The sequence below is a fragment of the Anabrus simplex genome, chromosome 13 (genome assembly GCF_040414725.1).
Source record: "Anabrus simplex isolate iqAnaSimp1 chromosome 13, ASM4041472v1, whole genome shotgun sequence".
NCBI lineage: Eukaryota > Metazoa > Arthropoda > Insecta > Orthoptera > Tettigoniidae > Anabrus > Anabrus simplex.
In genome coordinates this window covers 94,987,768-95,005,612 of record NC_090277.1, presented here as the reverse complement: position 1 = coordinate 95,005,612, position 17,845 = coordinate 94,987,768, and the positions used below count along the sequence as shown (strand labels likewise).

The 17,845-nt window shown below is 39.3% G+C and overlaps 1 protein-coding gene across 2 annotated transcripts in view; it reads left to right on the top strand.

Moving 5' to 3' along the window:
- Sap47 (Synapse-associated protein 47kD) overlaps positions 1 to 17,845 on the top strand; it is a 421,114-nt gene that overhangs the window by 378,097 nt on the left and 25,172 nt on the right. For both annotated transcript variants that reach the window (XM_067156911.2, XM_067156910.2), the window contains exon 7: positions 760 to 896. In XM_067156911.2, coding sequence (XP_067013012.1) covers positions 760 to 896 — 137 coding nt within the window. The remainder of the gene's footprint in view (positions 1 to 759; positions 897 to 17,845) is intronic.

Sequence of the window (17,845 nt, the reverse complement as noted above, 5' to 3'; positions counted from 1 at the left end):
AATTCTCACCACTAGGAGGGCAAGAGATTATTGAAGAGGCTTGTTCAGTCCTACACCTGACCTGCTGGAGTGGACAGTCGGTAATATGGTTGAGGGATGGTGTAGAAAAAATGTCTACTCACCTAAAATCAAAGAGATATAAAGCACACTCGTGAGACTAGTTCCATGTTATGGAAAATGAAATTGTGAAGAATATTGGAAATTTCTCTGGACTACCATATCAGTTGCACAACCGTCAGACAGTTATCAAGCGTGGCTCCAGTCGATGAGAAAATGCCGGAATGGAGACTTTGTTGGTACAGTCATGACTTAAAAGCTCCACCTGATTATTTTATCTGTTTTATCTCTCTGTCAAAGGTCAAAGACAACAAAGATGGTCTAAATTGAGGTGGTTGGATACCACAAACATTGGCCAAGGGCTCCAGAATCTTAATCCACATGATACAATAGACCACAAAGAAGTGACATGCCAACCTTGCCCCAGTGAAAAAATGCTAAGATGAAGAATTACTAGTCAAGAAGCTGAAGAAGATCTTTGCATAACATGAAGTTCTGCTACAATTTCTCATTGTACAGGGCATAAATCCCTACATAGTATTATCTTTGACATCATTATCTTTTCATCATTTACACTCTGATGTCTGTACTCCTCTGTTTTGAAACCTTTCATTCTCTGTTGTTCTCGTGAAGGTAAAGCCTTGCTTGTAGCATCTGCATAAGGTATTAGTATAGAAATAAAAGCTGTACATCTGTCCGTAGGATCAACGAGGAGACGTTCTGGCGGAACTATTTCTACCGTGTGAGTCTGATTCGTCAAGCCAACGAGCTGTCGTCAATGGCTCAAGAGGGAGGCGAACCTGCCTCGCGTACCACCAGCATGGAGGGGGAACCAGCAGGTATGTACGATCTTTGAGATGGTAGACAAGGTGAGTGTGTCAGGGAATACAGCACAGTTGTGCCCTGACGTTCACATAGACAGGCTTTTCCCAATCCTACATGTTACAGTTAACCATTAGTGGATATCACGTCAAAGGTAAAAGATACTGCTGAGTTTTGCTCCCTCTGCTTCACATAGAACACAAATGGTTCTTGTTTTGGAGATCTGTATGCGACACTTTAAGTGGCACAAATAAAGTATTTGCAACCGATAGTAAAAATTTTACGAGATGTCCATGTCCAAGTTTTGGTTTATTCCAGAAGCATTCCAAAGGATTAGTAAATTCTGGTCTTTTTTTCCAACAAGGAGACTATCCCACTTCAAAGTTGGGAAAGCACAACGTTGTTATTGTTGAAAGAGCCACATATCGTATAGTTTGCATGTACAATAATAACTGATAACAGAAAACTTTGTCCACATGAGAACAATGGGAAGTCTTCCTTTGATTCGTAGGCACTGATTACATGGGAGCAAGAAGGCATATACCCTTAAGGAACTCGCTCATTGGTACAGAAAAGTTTATAAAATGTAAATGCATTGTTTTAGGTAAATACTGTAATGTGTGTTTGGGTAGTAAGTAAATAAATACACTGCTAGTAGTGTGTACCCTAAGATTTCTTAACTAACACTAATATCTGTATAATCACACTGGCACACAGTTGCTCTCTTTCTGTTCTCAGTTTCAGTTGCACAAGTTATATGCTCTGATAATTCAAGCTAAAACACTTACACTATGGTCACTTCCGACACCGTCACTCGGACCCTAGGGCTGCTCACTGTATTCGCTGCACTACAATGGCGGCTGCACATCAAGCAGTTTACGCGTGCTGACACAGTCTCACAAATCTGTACATGGTACAAGGTTTGCACTCACACGACAGTCTTCACCACTGTCCCGCGCCTCTCAGCAGCGCTAATCATATTCACCATCATTTCACTCATAAGGGCGCTCGAGTGCTCTGAAGCACTCGCTCCACAGAACTGAACAGTCTCGCTCTCTGACTGGCCTCATACTGAACCACCCTGTGCTCGGCTGGCCTGCCTTATATAGGAAGGCTGGCTCTTCCAGATACTTCGCAACATTGAATGCTCTGGTTTCCTCCGCGATGTCAGGAAGGCCTGCGACAGTGCCGGCAGCAGTGGTGGTAGCGTGGGCTGGCCTACATGAATAGCTTGCCTCTGAGTGGTCACAAGAGGTGGTGAGAGTGTACCACTCGCAGTTGGGGAGCCAGGCTTCTCCCAAGGCCTCCATTTAAAAATGGCAGGCAGCATCACAATAATTAAAGCTACCCTGTGTGAAACTTAGTACTGAGGTTACAGATAATGCAAGCCTGTACCTTTCACACATCAAAGGGCCTCCATGGCCTGTACAGATATGGCATTAGATTCAAGTGATAAGTTTGAATTATAATCTTTGTTGTACCGCTTAGCATTGTTATTGCTAATGACAGTATCAAAGAAGGCACTGGGGCGGTTTCGTTTGACAGTATAGTAGAAGCTTCAGATTGCTGTCAACAGTCTGAAAGTGGATAGTTTTAACAACATATTTTTCCCCTAAAATTCCGAAGATGGTGCTGCTTACATGGAACTTTATTGTGAATTCAATAGCTATTTTACACAACGTGTACTCTCATTTATTATATCCACTCATACAACAGAACGTCCGTTCTCTACCCTGGCCCAACTAAAATCCCTTGTACAATCTCAAGTTTGTCTCAATAATCTTATGTACAGTACACCATGAGATAACAAATTGCACTGATACTGCCAGCAAGTTTACAGACAGAAGTTTAGTCCAAAGCAATGCTTTTGCTGTATAACAGAGGAATTAAATGTCTGTTTCCAATTTCAATTTACGTAATATAACTTGTTAGTCAGTCTCCACTGATCTGCATTTAGACCAGGTGGCAGATTTCCTATCACTTGTTTGCCTTTTTTTTTTTAAAATATAGAAGTCAGAAATTTATCAAATGTCTCCCTTTCACATGCCAGTTAGGTGTCGTGGTGTTCCCAGCAACATTAGCAGTGTTTGTGCTTTCCCAAATTCAAAGTTGGTTACGTTCCTCACAGGAAGCTTCACCTCATAGCATCTAGATCTGTGACTGATGTACCAAAATTTTGGAATACTACCCTGATATGTGCCACAGTATAATATAATTAATATGTTTGATGACAGTGTAGCTTCTCTGTAAAATACTCCCAATTTATGGATTATTTTTTGCTTATCAGTGACAATGCAGAAGGACTGTCTGCATTTCATGATAATTACTACTTTGGAATCTTGTGAGGGGTAACATAAAAATAAAAAAGGTATTGAAAGCTGGAGAGAACAACAAAGGTTATAAGGAATACCTCTGAAATTATAGTTTTATATTAAGTTGAAATAAACATACAAAACTCTTACTGGAAGACTGAAATATTGTGTCATAAGACAACAAGCTGTGACTGGAAACAGAATCCAAATACTCTTAAGGAGTAATGTTTTTTTTTGGCTTCTTTGCTGGCTGACTCTCTCTCTCCCTCACAGTAGAGCATGATTTATCCTAATACCAATCAACTGAAACATTAGTTAACAGAAAGCGTTGAGGTCGGCAAGTTCAAATTTGCACACCATGTAGAAGTTCCACCAGTTGTTGTGTTTCTTGCAGTTACAACTAAATGTAAATGCATTGTTCTCAGCATTTCTGGTAAAGTTAAAACAGTAGAGCAGTTAAAGGATGGTGCTAGTGGATCTAGCTTAGCTCGGGAATATGGATTCGGAAATGCAATAATATCGGACATTTGAAAAGAATAGTGGTGCCCGATAACAAATTATGCAAGTGTACTTTACAGTGAATAAGGAAGCTTGCTATCCAGTGAGGAACCTCTTCACTGCCTTGAGACAGCTATGAAGTGACTGGCTCTGAAGTAAAAGAACATTATGGGCTTTACCTAAACTGTATGCCTAAGGTTATTTGCAAGACCAATTTTTTTTTCATAAATGATCAGTTATCCAAAAAGTCATCTATCCAGACATCCCCAGTTATTTCTGATAATCTATGCTCTACTGTAGATTAAAACAAAATATTACAAGAAATTTCTTGGTAACAAGAGAATTTTTAAAAATGAAAAAATCACAAAAATACAGGACTAAAAATATTTTAAGTCATGTAACATCATAATCAAAAACCAATCACATAGGTAGGTAATGGTTGTTCTGCCCGAAGTTAGGTCCGGACCTTCGCAGAGGTGTTCCTGAGCCGGAATGAAAGTAATAAAAATATTTACAGAAAACTTAATATATTTTATTACATAACGAGTACACTTTTATGCAGAATATTTTCTCAAAATTTACTAAATATGCCATTGCAAATCACATACAAATTCACAGATAAATATTTCCAGTACCTTAACTCTACGATGTACAGTAGATGGAACCGTAAAGTGACTTACTCTTATATTAACGTTGTAAATGCAATACTATCACAGAAATTTAAAAGATATTTGAGGTTTTTCTTTAAGTATCTTACATGTTTGGAGAAAAGTATTGTGACTGCAGAAGGTGATGCATTCCAATTATCAATCCCATGATTTTCAAACCATAGTTTCTTTTGTGTGGTCTACTTTTGACCTCATGAGAATGACTCACTGGTTTTCCTTGTGTAACACGGTTCTTCTAGTCTACTGTTAACTCTTCCCTAACTGTAGCCATTGTACATAAGTGATCATGATTTAGTCCAACATTTTGTATGTTTATTTTGATTCGTAGACAGAAGGGATAATCCAACTTCGCAAGCATTGTTAGCGGTGTTATTTGGTTACTACATTTGTTGTATTAACATGGCTTTCAAGTTATTTTTATTTCATACATGCAAACAATGTAGTGGCTAAGAGGAGTAAAATATGTATAAGCACTTTTAATCAATATTTTTGATGACTGCTGTCAAGACGGTTTTGATTGTGTGCAATATTATTTCCCACGAATTATGATAAAAGTTTCTTTGTACTCTGTAATCCATAAGATTTTTAGCTATACAGTATTTTAATACTTCCACACGTGTTATTGCTATAAACTTGTTGAATGTTATGCCATATCCTAGTATGAAAGACACTTGATAATATGACCCATTATGGGAATGGTATTTTCCAGACATCCATACTGCACAAAATTAATCAAAAGTTTTGTTCCCTCTCCTATTGGTCCCTCTGCCATCTCCAGACACATACCACAGATGGCTGGACATCGTACAGGGATGGTGCCATTATTCACCTGCAAAGAGAAAAGACATGAAGGAAATGGCCTTATGTTGTAGTTGCTTGTTTTTTGTATATCTTTATAAGCTCACCAGACAAAAAAATTACTCGCTCTAGTGTGCACGCACAGATGAATCGTTAAGCCCATACAGATGGCGCAGTGAACGAGTCCCGTGCTCAACCATACACACACAGACTCTATGTAAGCGTAATGCAGTAGCGATCAGTGGGATGTTGATGTTTCAAGCGTACAGTGTACGTCAACATGGGTAGATGGTAATCTTGTGTCGTCATCCCGAGGTGGTGCAGCTCTTTTCCGGCACACGCCCAATGGAGGTGAGCTGCATGAACCATTTCAATCACATACCAGCACTCCTGCCAGTTTTAATTTGCTGGCAGTACCAGGAATCGAACCCAGGCCCCGAGGATGGCAGCGAATAACCCTGAAGGCCGGTCTCCACTGATTAACATTTAACACCAACATGTTTAATTTAACATGTTACAATTGACAATTACAGTTGTGATTAAGTCTTCCAATTGACTTCGCACATTAACTTAGAATGTTGAGGTTAACACTTTTAACATGGCGTGTTTGCCGATCCAAGTGGAGAACATGTCAAGTCACTTCGATGTTCGTGAGATGTCGGCACAGCTTCGGCAACTTCCGTGCTGTTTCCATGCCAACAGCTAGCCTATACGACGCAAACGACGTGCTTCTCGTGCAGTAGCATTATAGTTACAACACTCCGCAACATTCGTTCTTTTTGTTATAAGCTACCAATACAGTACCCGCACATGTGTCGTTCTCTCTGCACTATACTAAAATTTATAGTCAGAAATGGAGTGGAGCAAGGAAATTACTCTGGACTTAATGATATAATAGAAAGGCCTTGTTTGTGGGATGTCTCATCAAAGGAATACTGAGATAAAGCGAAGAAAGCTGACATGTTGTTAAATGTTAACCAATGGAGACCGGCCTTAACAGTTACGCTACTGAGGTGAACAACATGGGTAGATATAAGGGTGTGACAGAGTGGCAAATAGGGTCTATCGTGTTTGACCGTGGCCGTGGCCATGGCCATACAGTGCGCGAAGTTCTGAATTTGTTGGTGTTTCGAGCGGACTGTTCAATGTGTCTACAAGCAGTGGTGTAATACGTGTGGCCAAAAAACACAACGTCAGAATGGTGGTCAGAAAATGATCCTGACTGAGAGGGACCGGAGATGCATTTCACGCTTGTGAATCAAAATTCCTTCCGTACCCGATAGGAATTGCTGCAGTCAGTGATTGAAGGTCCATCCCAACCTGGCAACGAGAGAACATTGCGACGGGAACTGCATGCAATGAACAATTGGAGTCGGTCATTTCGCAAGAGGCCATTGCTCATACAGGCACATACAGCTGTGCGTTTTCTATGGGCTAGAAATCATCAAACATGGACAGTACAGCAGCTGACTGGCAGAACGTAATGTGGTGTGACGAATTGCATTTTTACCTGCATTCCAATGACACTTGTCATAGAGTTAACAAGAATTTCATCCTGAATGTGTGCAAGGTCAGTTCTTTTTCTTTGCTAGTTGCTTTACGTCACACCGACACAGATAGGTCTTATGGCGACGATGGGACAGGAAATGGCTAGGAGCGGGAAGGAAGCGGCCGTGGCCTTCATTAAGGTACAGCCCCAGCATGTGCCTGGTTTGAAAATGGGAAACCACGGAAAACCATTTTCAGGGCTGCCGATAGTGGGGTTCGAACCTACTATCTCCCGAATACTGGATACTGGCCGCAATTAAGCGACTGCAGCTATCGAGCTCGGTAAGGTCAGGTTCAAGCGGGAGGTAGGTCTGTGATATTTTGGGAGTGTTTTTCATATCGTGAATTGGGCCCGCTCATTGAGGTGATCACTAATATGAACCAGCCTGTTTTATTTAAACATTCTGGATGATCAGGTGTTGCCTTTTAGTCAGCATCTGCACGATGAGTATGCTGCTAATAGCCCGATTTTTTTTTTTAAAGACGATAACAGCTAAGTTCATCGGGCTGGACGCATATGTGACTGGTTTTATGAACACTCCCCTACCCTGTTACATCTCCATTGGCTTGCAAAATCACATGACTTGAACTCCACTGAAAATCTGTGGGAGGTGGGGACAGCGGGTAAAACGCAGACATCAGCATCCCTGCAATTTGATGGAATTGCGTGATCAAATTCTCAGGGAGTGGCTTAACCTGGAGGTGACGTACTCAATCCTAGCCAAACCCAGGCAGTTAAAAAGTCCAGAGGTGGAATTACACGGTATTAAATGATACTCGTAATGGTTTCCCCAGAGGTGACTAATTTTTTGTCCATTGAGCTTATATATGAACTTTGATTGGTATGAAAAGATGGTCATATTTACTCTGTTTTACTGAAAATATAACTTTTAATAACTTCAACATTTGAATTGAAAATGAAGTCAGAGTGAGGAGAATTTGAGAAAGATGGCTCAAGAGAATATTTTTATAGTGAAATAATAAAATTACATTCGAGCTGTCTTTCAGTACTGATAAAAGGCATAATATTCTAGATGGTTGTTGAGACAGTTCAGACAGTGTGGGAAGCTTGATGTAGTACATAGCACACTTTGAATGCATCGCTCCTCCAACCTTAGGTTATAGGCTACTCCACATTGCTGTTTAGACCCGGTGCAGGTTTCTGCAGCAACAGACCAGTGAGTATCTTAAGTGTCCTCCCCTTAGTTGTAGCATGATTTATGTGAATTACTCCTGTCTGATTCAGTGGTGGAGTGCTCAAACATTCATAGCTTAGATATTACAGCCTGGTATTAACCATTTCAGAAGACTCCAGACTTGTTACAGGCCAAGTCTGTGCGGGCAGGGAAGCATTATGATCGTTCGTTAGGGCTGCTATATAGCATACTACGGGTGATGGTTTGGTCCGCCCTGTCAATATATTATCATTTTCGAATTTTGTACAATTATTTCACTCGTACATGTTTTGGGGGCCCAACTCCCTTCATCAGCGATTTCTACATGATAAATCAATATTCACCATATCTTAAGATCTAACATTATTCGCTTATACCTAAGACACTGTCAATATATAACATTATTTTTAACACATACACTCATAATGACCATTCCTTGATTATATTTGTTGTAATGGAACATTTTAAAACATAATGGAACACTTTAAAACAGATCATGAACGACCTGCATAAGCACAAAGGTATGAGGAAGAAGAACTGGTTCATCTTCATCTTCTTCTTCTTTATTTTTATCTGTTTACCCTGGCTCATAGTGTGGGTTACTGTAGTCACGTCTTAGTTCATGAACCATGGGCAACGGCTGTGTGGCCTAGTAAGTGGTCCTGAGAGTCGGGATACTAGTTGCTATGGAATGGGAATGGGCATGTCGGAATATTCTGAGTCATGGCCCTCCTTGTGCTCAGGCGGCCAGGACTATACAATCCACCGGTGGTCCCTAACCCGTTAGAGGAGAGATCCTCACTTGGACTATGTGTAAGTAGGGTAGCATCCTGCTTCATGAATTTACCGAGCTCAGAACATTTTAAGCAAGCCTCGGGACCTATGGAAGTAACGGAGTCCCACACTCATTTGACAGGCGAGGGACTCCTTGGAAACAACTTGACGAACAAAATAGAATTTGATGGGGAGCTATCAATATTAATGGGGCTTATGGAAGAAAGAAAGTAGAACTGGCTGAGTCAAAATAGGATGCATTTGGATGTGCTAGGAATAAGTGATATTTGGGTAAGAGGAGAAAACGAGGAAGAGATAGGAGATTATAAAGTGTACTTGACGGGTGTTAGAAAGGGAAGGGCAGAGTATGGGGTAGTGCAGTTTATTAGGAATACTATTGCATGCAAAATAGTTTCTGTTAGGCACGTAAATAAGCGAATGATGTGAGTGGATTTGGCAGTTGGAGGAATTAGAATGAGAATTGTTTCAGTGTATTCACCATGTGAAGGTGCAGATGAGGATGAAGTTGATAAGTTTTATGAAGCATTGAGTGACATCGTAGTCAGTCAACAACAAGGATAGGATAGTGCTAACGGGCGATTTCAATGCAAGAGTTGGAAATAGAACTGAAGGATATGAAAGGGTGATTGATAAATGTGGGGAAGATATGGAAGCTAACGGGAATAGGAAGCGTTTGCTGGACTTCTGTGCTAGTATGGGTTTAGCTGTTACGAATACATTCTTCAAGCATAAGGCTATTCACCGCTACACGTGGGAGAGTAGGGGTACCAGATCCATAATAGACTATATCTTAATCGACTTCGAATTCAGGAAGTCTCTTAAGAATGTACGGGTTTTTTGGGGGATTTTTCGATGATACAGACCACTATCTGATCTGTAGTGAACTAAGTATCTCTAGGCCGAGGGTAGAGAAAATGAAATCTGTCTGCAAACGAATAAGGGTAGAAAATCTCCTGGATGAGGAAATTAGACACAAGTACATGGATATGATTAGGGAGAAGTTCCGAACAGTGGACAGTAAGCAGGATCAGCATATAGTAAGAGAATGGGTGGCATACAGGGATGCTGTAGTAGAAACAGCAAGAGAATGCCTAGGAACGACTGTGTGTAAAGAGGGGAAAAAGGAAACATCTCGGTGGAATGATGAAGTGAGAGCAGCTTGTAAACATAAGCCTTATCAGAAATGGCTCCAAACAAGGGCCGAGGCAGACAGGGAGTTGTATGTAGATGAAAGAAACAGAGCAAAACAAATAGTTGTTGAATCCAAAAAGAAGTCGTGGGAACATTTTGGTAATAACCTGGAAAGGCTAGGTCAAGCAGCAGGGAAACCTTCCTGGACAATAATAAAGAATCTTAGGAAGGGAGGTAAAAAGGAAATGAACAGTGTTTTGAGTAATTCAGGTAAACTCATAATACATCCCAGGGAATCCATGGACAGGTGAAGGGAATATTTTGAAAATCTTCTCAATGTAAAAGGAAATCATCCTGGTGGTGCCACGAACAACCAGGCTCATGGGGAGAAAGAAAATTATGTTGGTGAAATTACGCCTGAGGAAGTGGAAAGGATGGTAAATAAACTCCATTGTCATAAAACAGAGGGATTAGATGAAATTAGACCTGAAATGGTGAAGTATAGTGGGAAGGCAGCGATGAAATGTCTTCATACAGTAGTAAGATTAGCATGGAGTATTGGTAAGGTACCTTCAGATTGGAAGAAAGCAGTAATTGCACCTATCTATAAGCAAGGGAACGGGAAGGATTGCAACAACTATCGAGGTATCTCATTGATTAGTATACCAGGCAAAGTATTCACTGGCATCTTGGAAGGGAGGATGCGATCAGTCGTTGAGAGGAAGTTGGAAGAAAACCAATTTGGTTTCAGACCACAGCGAGGCTGTCAGGATCAGATTTTCAGTATGCGCCAGGTAATTGAAAAATGTTAAGAGAGGAATAGACAGTTGTTTATGTTTCGTAGATCTAGAGAAAGCATATAACAGGGTACTGAGGGAAAAGATGTTCGCCATACTGGGTGACTATGGAATTAAGGGTAGATTATTAAAATCAATTAAAAGCATTTATGTTGACAATTGGGCTGCAGTGAGAATTGATGGTAGAATGAGTTCTTGGTTCAGGGTACTTGAAGGGGTTAGACAAGGCTGTAATCTTTCGCCTTTGCTGTTTGTAGTTTACATGGATCATCTGCTAAAGGTATAAAGTGACAGGGAGGGATTCAGTTACGTGGAAATGTAGTAAGCAGTCTGGTCTATGCTGACGACTTGGTCTTAATGGCAGATTGTGCCGAAAGCCTGCAGTCTAATATCTTGGAACTTGAAAATAGGTGCAATGAATATGGTAAGAAAATGAGCCTTTCGAAGACTAAATTGATGTCAGTAGGCAAGAAGTTCAACAGAATTTAATGTCAGATTGATGATTCAAAGCTGGAATAGGTAGATAATTTTAAGTATTTAGGTTTGTGTTCTCCCAGGATGGTAATATAGTAAGTGAGATTGAATCAAGGTGTAATGAAGCTAGTGCAGTGGGCTCGCAGTTGCGATCAGAAGTGTTCTGTAAGAAGGAAGTCGGCTCCTGGACGAAACTATCTTTACATCGCTCTGTTTTCAGACCAACTTTGCTTTACGGGAGCGAAAGCTGGGTGGACTCAGGATATCTTATTCATAAGTTAGAAGTGACAGACATGAAAGTAGCGAGAATGATTGCTGGTACAAACAGGTGGCAACAATGGCAGGAAGGTACTTGGAATGAGGAGATAAAGGCTAAGTTAGAAATTAACTCAATGGAAGAAGCTGTGCGCATAAACCAGCTTCGGTGGTGGGGTCATGTGAGACAAATGGAGGATAGGTTACCTAGGAGAATAATGGACTTTGTTATGGAGGGTAAGAGGAGTAGAGGGAGACCAAGACGACGATGGTTAGATTCAGTTTCTAACTATTTAAGGATAAGAGGTATAGAACAAAATGAGGCCACAGAACTAGTTGCAAACAGAGGATTGTTGCGATATTTAGTAAATTCACAGAAGCTTGCAGACTGGACGCTGAAAGGCATAACGGTCTATAATGATGATGTATGTATGTTTAGCCTCCAGGGTTGGTTTTTACCTTGGACTCGGCGAGGGATCCCACCTTTACCGCCTCAATAGCAGTGTGCTGGAGCTTCAGGCTCTGGGTCAGGATACAACTGGGGAGGTGGCCTCACCTGCTATGCTGAACAGTGGCCTTGCGGGGGGATGGGAAGATAGGAATGGATAGACAAGGAAGAGGGAAGGAAGGGGCCATGGCCTGAAGTTAGGTACCATCCCGGTATTTGCCTGGAGGAGAAGTGCGAAACCTTGGAAAACCTCTTCCAGGTTGGCTGAGGTGGGAATCGAACCCACCTCTACTCAGTTGACCTCGCGAGGTTGAGTGGACCCCGTTCCAGCCCTTGTACCACTTTTCAAATTTCGTGGCAGAGCTGGGAATCGAACCCGGGCCTCTAGGGGTGGCAGCTAATCACACTACACCACAGAGGGGGGGGGGGGGGGCGTGGTTATTCTTATGTTTATATGTATTGTAGATGTCTTATGTATAGCTGAATAACGTTAGATCTTAAGATATGGGGAATATTGACTTATCATGTAGAAATCTCTGATGAAGGGAGTTGGGGCTCCCAAAACATGTATGAGTAAAATAATTGTACAAAATTAGAAACTGATAATATATCGACAGGGCGGACCAAACCATCACCCATAGTATATTATATGAACCTAGTCAATAAGAACTAACCAAGGGACCGAAAATTGTCAAATTTGTCGAATCATTAGGGCTGTAGCAATGGTCTTGCTGAGCACTGTGGTTTGTAACAATAATTTAAAGCTGAACATTTTGAGAGATAATAGAAAAGATTGCAAGAAATCAGCTTTAATTCCCGTATCAAATCTTATTTATACATTAAATCGATAAAAGTAAAGTTCCACCTGTTAGATACTATATATCTGCTTTAAGCAAATTAATTATTTGTAGAACATGTTTCATTCCTTAGGAACATTTTCAGCTACATAACATTGCTTAGGTGAAATTATGTAGAACTAAAGGACCCTTTCTGCACCGCAGCATTCGTTATAAATAGGTCAGATAACTCGTCTTTATGTGCCTTTCTTAGTAATATTGCTTTGCCTGCCCTTTTCATTGGTTTTATGAACATTTAATAAGAAGTATGTTGTGGTATGCCGCAGTTCATAGTTGGTATTCATCCATTCTGACATCATGTATTCACTTTTTTGTCCTGTAGAGCTTGGTATTGTGTTGTGGTATTTTTAATCTCGAAGGGGCGTGGGTTTATATTTTTGCCAGGCAGATAATTTTTTTAAATACATGGCCTTCACTCTTTCTTATGTAGGTAGGTTATCCTTCAATACGTGTCCCAGATAATGTCTAAGGTGTATGTCATGATCTGAATCTGTTTGTACGTAGACTCTTTTTTTCTTTTTTTTTTTCTCTTGGTTCTCAGCAGCATGCAAGTTATTAGGAACGCTCTAATATCTGTTGAATATATTTGGAAGCTGGGAAAGGTTAGAGAATCAAAGGGTATCTACAGTAGCGACAATTGGGAGTTAGAAGTGGGAGTGGGCCACAAAAAAGTACCTGGGTCTATGGCTATAACAGGGGGGGAGGGCATCAAAATTGAAAAATATCTACAAAATGGTAGCCTAAGTTTTTTTTTTTTTTTTAAGCTCTCTGAGTGAATTTTGATAGAGACGTAAGGTTGAAGTGTACCAACTTTAGTGCGGTAATAATGGTACTGTACAATAAAACTTTCACCAAAGGGACAATAATTAGAAATGTATTACAATTAGGTAGAAGTTCGGAGTGAACTTAGTATTTTACTAACACACAAACGAAGGAACACGCTGCACAGACACGTTTACTGAGTGAGACAGCCAGACGGACGAATACGCGTCCATGACCTTGACAAAAACATACCCCTGCTACCCTTCGCCGCAGAACATGCTACACACTGCTGCGCGAATCCAGAGTACTCGCCGACTATTTGCTGTCACGCTGTACGAATTGGTTAGCCGCAACGAACAACATTTTGTGCATTATTTCTGCTCAGTATTTTTCTTAATAATTATAAAAATAAAAAGAGGCAATTAGCTCAAAAAACAATAAGGGCTGTACAAAACTGGCTTTTTCTTTAATAATTCATAATTTCAGGCGATTTTTAAAATAACTGTTAGGTTCCTCAGTCTGCTGAAACTTTCAAAAATAATTAAGGTGGCTAAAATGGAATATTTTTTCCTCCAAAAATTTGGGGGGCACCCCCCTCGCCCCCCCCCCCCTCCGCCCCTACCTGCCGCTACTGGGAGTAGTAATCTTCCATGATCAGCGGAAATGTATACTGTCTGGCTTGACAGGTAGTAATAAACAGGGCTACATACATTGGTATTACTAAGGATGAAAATCTTGTATATCAGAATAATTATTAATGAAAATGTTGGTCGCTTAGCAACCTGCTAAGTACACAAAATATATTGCCGGTTAGGGTAAGCCTTTGCCTACAATTATTGGAGTGATCATTTAATGATTTGATTTTATGATTACTCAAAGTTAGCTGAACTTAGAGACCTATCAGTGTCTTATGATTCACTAGCAAGTAATTCCAGAGAGAATAAAACAAAAAAGAAGCAAGTAAGTCCAGTAGAATGGATGGACAGATTTGCCAAAGTTGTTATCAGTAAACTCTTTTAACACATTCACTCCTGTAAACGCCTTAAGGTGTTTAAGAGCAGCCTATGTGCGGGACCATATCCAAGTTAAGGCATTTAACGTTGTGCGATGTAAACGTTGTTTCGAATTTAGCGCAAATTAGTATGATGTCGTCGTTCGTGTTGAAAACCATAGATGGCATATAAATGAACAGTCCCTCACCCTGACTACCTGAATGGAGGGTATACTCCAATTCTTTATTTCTTTTTTTATTTTTACTTTGAGTATATGCGGACCTAAGCCAGTCGTGGTATTCTTGTGAGGGTGTGTAGTGAAGTGAGTTATTGTGTCTGGATAACGTGAGTTACACACACAGTATACGAAGTGAGGAAATTGAAGACATCCTACTGAACAATGATTCTGGTGATGAACTCATCCCTGATTTCAGTGATAGCGAAAGCAATTCCGATGATGATATACCAGACTCTGGCCAAAGTGAAATTCAGCACATTCAAATAACTGATACGTGTCCGTCTTATTGCCCGCCTGCAATCAAGTTCACTGGCTGGGTAGCATTAAATGTTGACATCGAAAATAGCAACAAAATGATGTCTTTCATCAATTTATTTGTAAATGACAATTTCCTTGAATATGTATGGCATCAGACAAACCTTTATACGGAACAAATTATTAGTGGTGCACTGCGTCCATTCACTAAATATTCTATTTTTCAGACGTGGAAACTGTTCGACATAAATGAGATAAAAAGTTTTTAGGACTAATGTTTGTAATAGGAATAAGTCATAAACCAGATCTGAAAAATGTACTGGACAGAGGACACTATTTTCGGCTCGCCGATATTTTCGAAAACCATGGCACAAACCCAGTTCAAAAACATATTGTCATTCTTGCACTTTAGCGATAGCAGTCATTATGAGGGGAATCCTGATAGGCTATACAAAATTAGGCCGATTCTCGAAAGTCTCAGCGACCAGTGTTTGTACAGTAACATTTAATGTAAAATAGTGCACTATAGAGATTAGGGGATTTAAAAAGGCTGGGCTGGAGGTTTAAATCACCCGCTGAGGAGCTGGTAGTCAACGTGTTAATATATAGTTTATCTTCTCCTCATAAAAAATCTTAAAATAGTATCTTTGTCATGTTTAAAACAAAACTAATTTTGAAAGATAAAAATAATTAAAATAGGTGGGAAGTGTTGGATGTAGCAATGAAGTGAGAAGGGAAGATGGATATACTTATGTTCTAACCCAATTTAAAACAATAGATGTTAAAATTTTAAGTATATAGCATTATTAGTCCATATCTGATGTGTTATTATTCTTAGTTGTTCTTTTTAAAAAGTACTTGAAAAGAACTTTTTCGTGTCAATGTTACGTCTTAATTTTAAAAAGTTCTCCTCAGCTGCTCTTCTTTACCAAAGTGAGTATGGTTATTTGAATTAACTTGGTGAAATTGGATCTCCTCAATTTTCATTTATTAAGGGATCTTCTGAAGCTGATTACTGTCGTATTGATGTTATGAGAAAGCTTTCCTAAAGACTTGATATGATGTCAACCTACTGTGTCCTTGGAGGGATCTAGTGGCAGCTGATGCGGCTCTCCATTTTTTGAGAAGAAGATAATTCTATGTAATTTCACCTAAGCAATGTTATGTAGCTGAAGATGTTCCTAAGGAATGAAACGTTCTACAAATAATTAATTTGCTTAAAGCAGATATATAGTAGGGGAACCCAGGGTAATTAGAACATGGGGTAATTAGAACATTATCATATAAATACCAAAAAGTAATTAATGATATTTCTGCATCCGTACACATTATAGAGCGTTAATCAATTTGTGCAAGAGTTTTCTTTTTTGTAGTCACCCTATCAATTTTGTATTTTATTTTCCTACTTATGGTATTTATATATGATGTTCTAATTACCCTGGGTTCCCCTATTAAACAGATGGAAGTTTACTTTTATTGAATTAATGTAGATAATAGAAAAGATTGGAACAAATATATATTATTTAATAACTATAGGTCAGAAATAGATCATGGAGGTACTTTTCGATGTGATTAAGAATCCGATTATTGCATTTCAATTGAACTGTAATCCTTTAGAGAAACTGTTCGGAAGAGCATCTTCCTGTAGGAATAAAAGCTCTGAAATGACTTACCATTGCCTCCTAAGTTATGATTTTCATGATGATCGTGACAAGCAATTATTGACTGGATACTAAGAGCTGTGTTGTTAAATTTTGGAAGGAGACTGAAGGGTGAGGCCACAACACGGATGTGACCTACATATTAGACTACAAGTGAAAAGGATTGGGCTTATAGAGTTGCATCTTTGAATTGATGACTCAAACGACAAAAACCTATATAAAATAATGATTCCTTTTTTTAAGTTTTCGAAGTTCCACCTATACAAAGTGACACAGGACGGTACCTTTTCTATGGATTCTGAGCACTCTTCACTGTTGTTGTGTTGTAAGAGAGAACATGTCAGTCCATGAGCAGTACACAGAGAGGTGTGTTATGAAAACACTTATCATAGATTCTAGAACTAGTTCCTGCTGTATATTCAAGTATTCCTTCCTTAAATTCCACCTTCTAGCATCACACAAATCAACTTCATGTGGAAACAAAATACCAGGACTTTCAGCTGCAGGATTTGATGATGATATTATTATTATTATTATTATTATTATTATTATTATTATTATTATTATTATTATTATTATAATAATATTAAAATAATATATATATTATATATAATTATATAATAATAATAATAATAATAATAATAATAAATTTTTATTTGGACATCTACTCAGGATACCAGAAAACAGAATCATCAGGAGAATTATTGAAAAATTATGAAACAGTAAGCTGAAATTTAAGGACACATGATGAGAATGGAAGAGGATAAAGTTCTGAAGCAAGTAATTATGGAGAAAATAATTGGAGGAAGACAACGGAAAAGGCCCAGAAAGATGTGGGTACAGTGAAGAAGAGTATAGAGAAGAGAGGAGTAAAACGAATATTGGAAGAAGGCAGGGAGCGATGGAAGGATAGACAACTGTGGAGGTCTTTGATTCAAAACCCGACCCAGAAGACTAAAAACAGAAAACTTGAAGATCGTCCTTTTAATTTTTTTTCATGTTCGTCATACTCTCCTCTTTACATCGCTCTCTCAACTCACAGTCGTTATTTTTATTCTATTATACAGGGTGGTCAGAAACATGAACCAGATATATGAGCATAACAGCACTGGTCATACTGGTAAGTAATAAGAAAAAATTACATCGATATCTCGCGCTTTTGTCATTTTATTAGCTGCTGAACTTAAGCAATCAGATCGCTTTGCAGGTGAATTCAGATGGGATTTACGAGGCTGTGTTAATGAAAATCTGATCACTCATAATGATAAGATCAAAGAGACTTACTTTGATGAATTGCTAAAT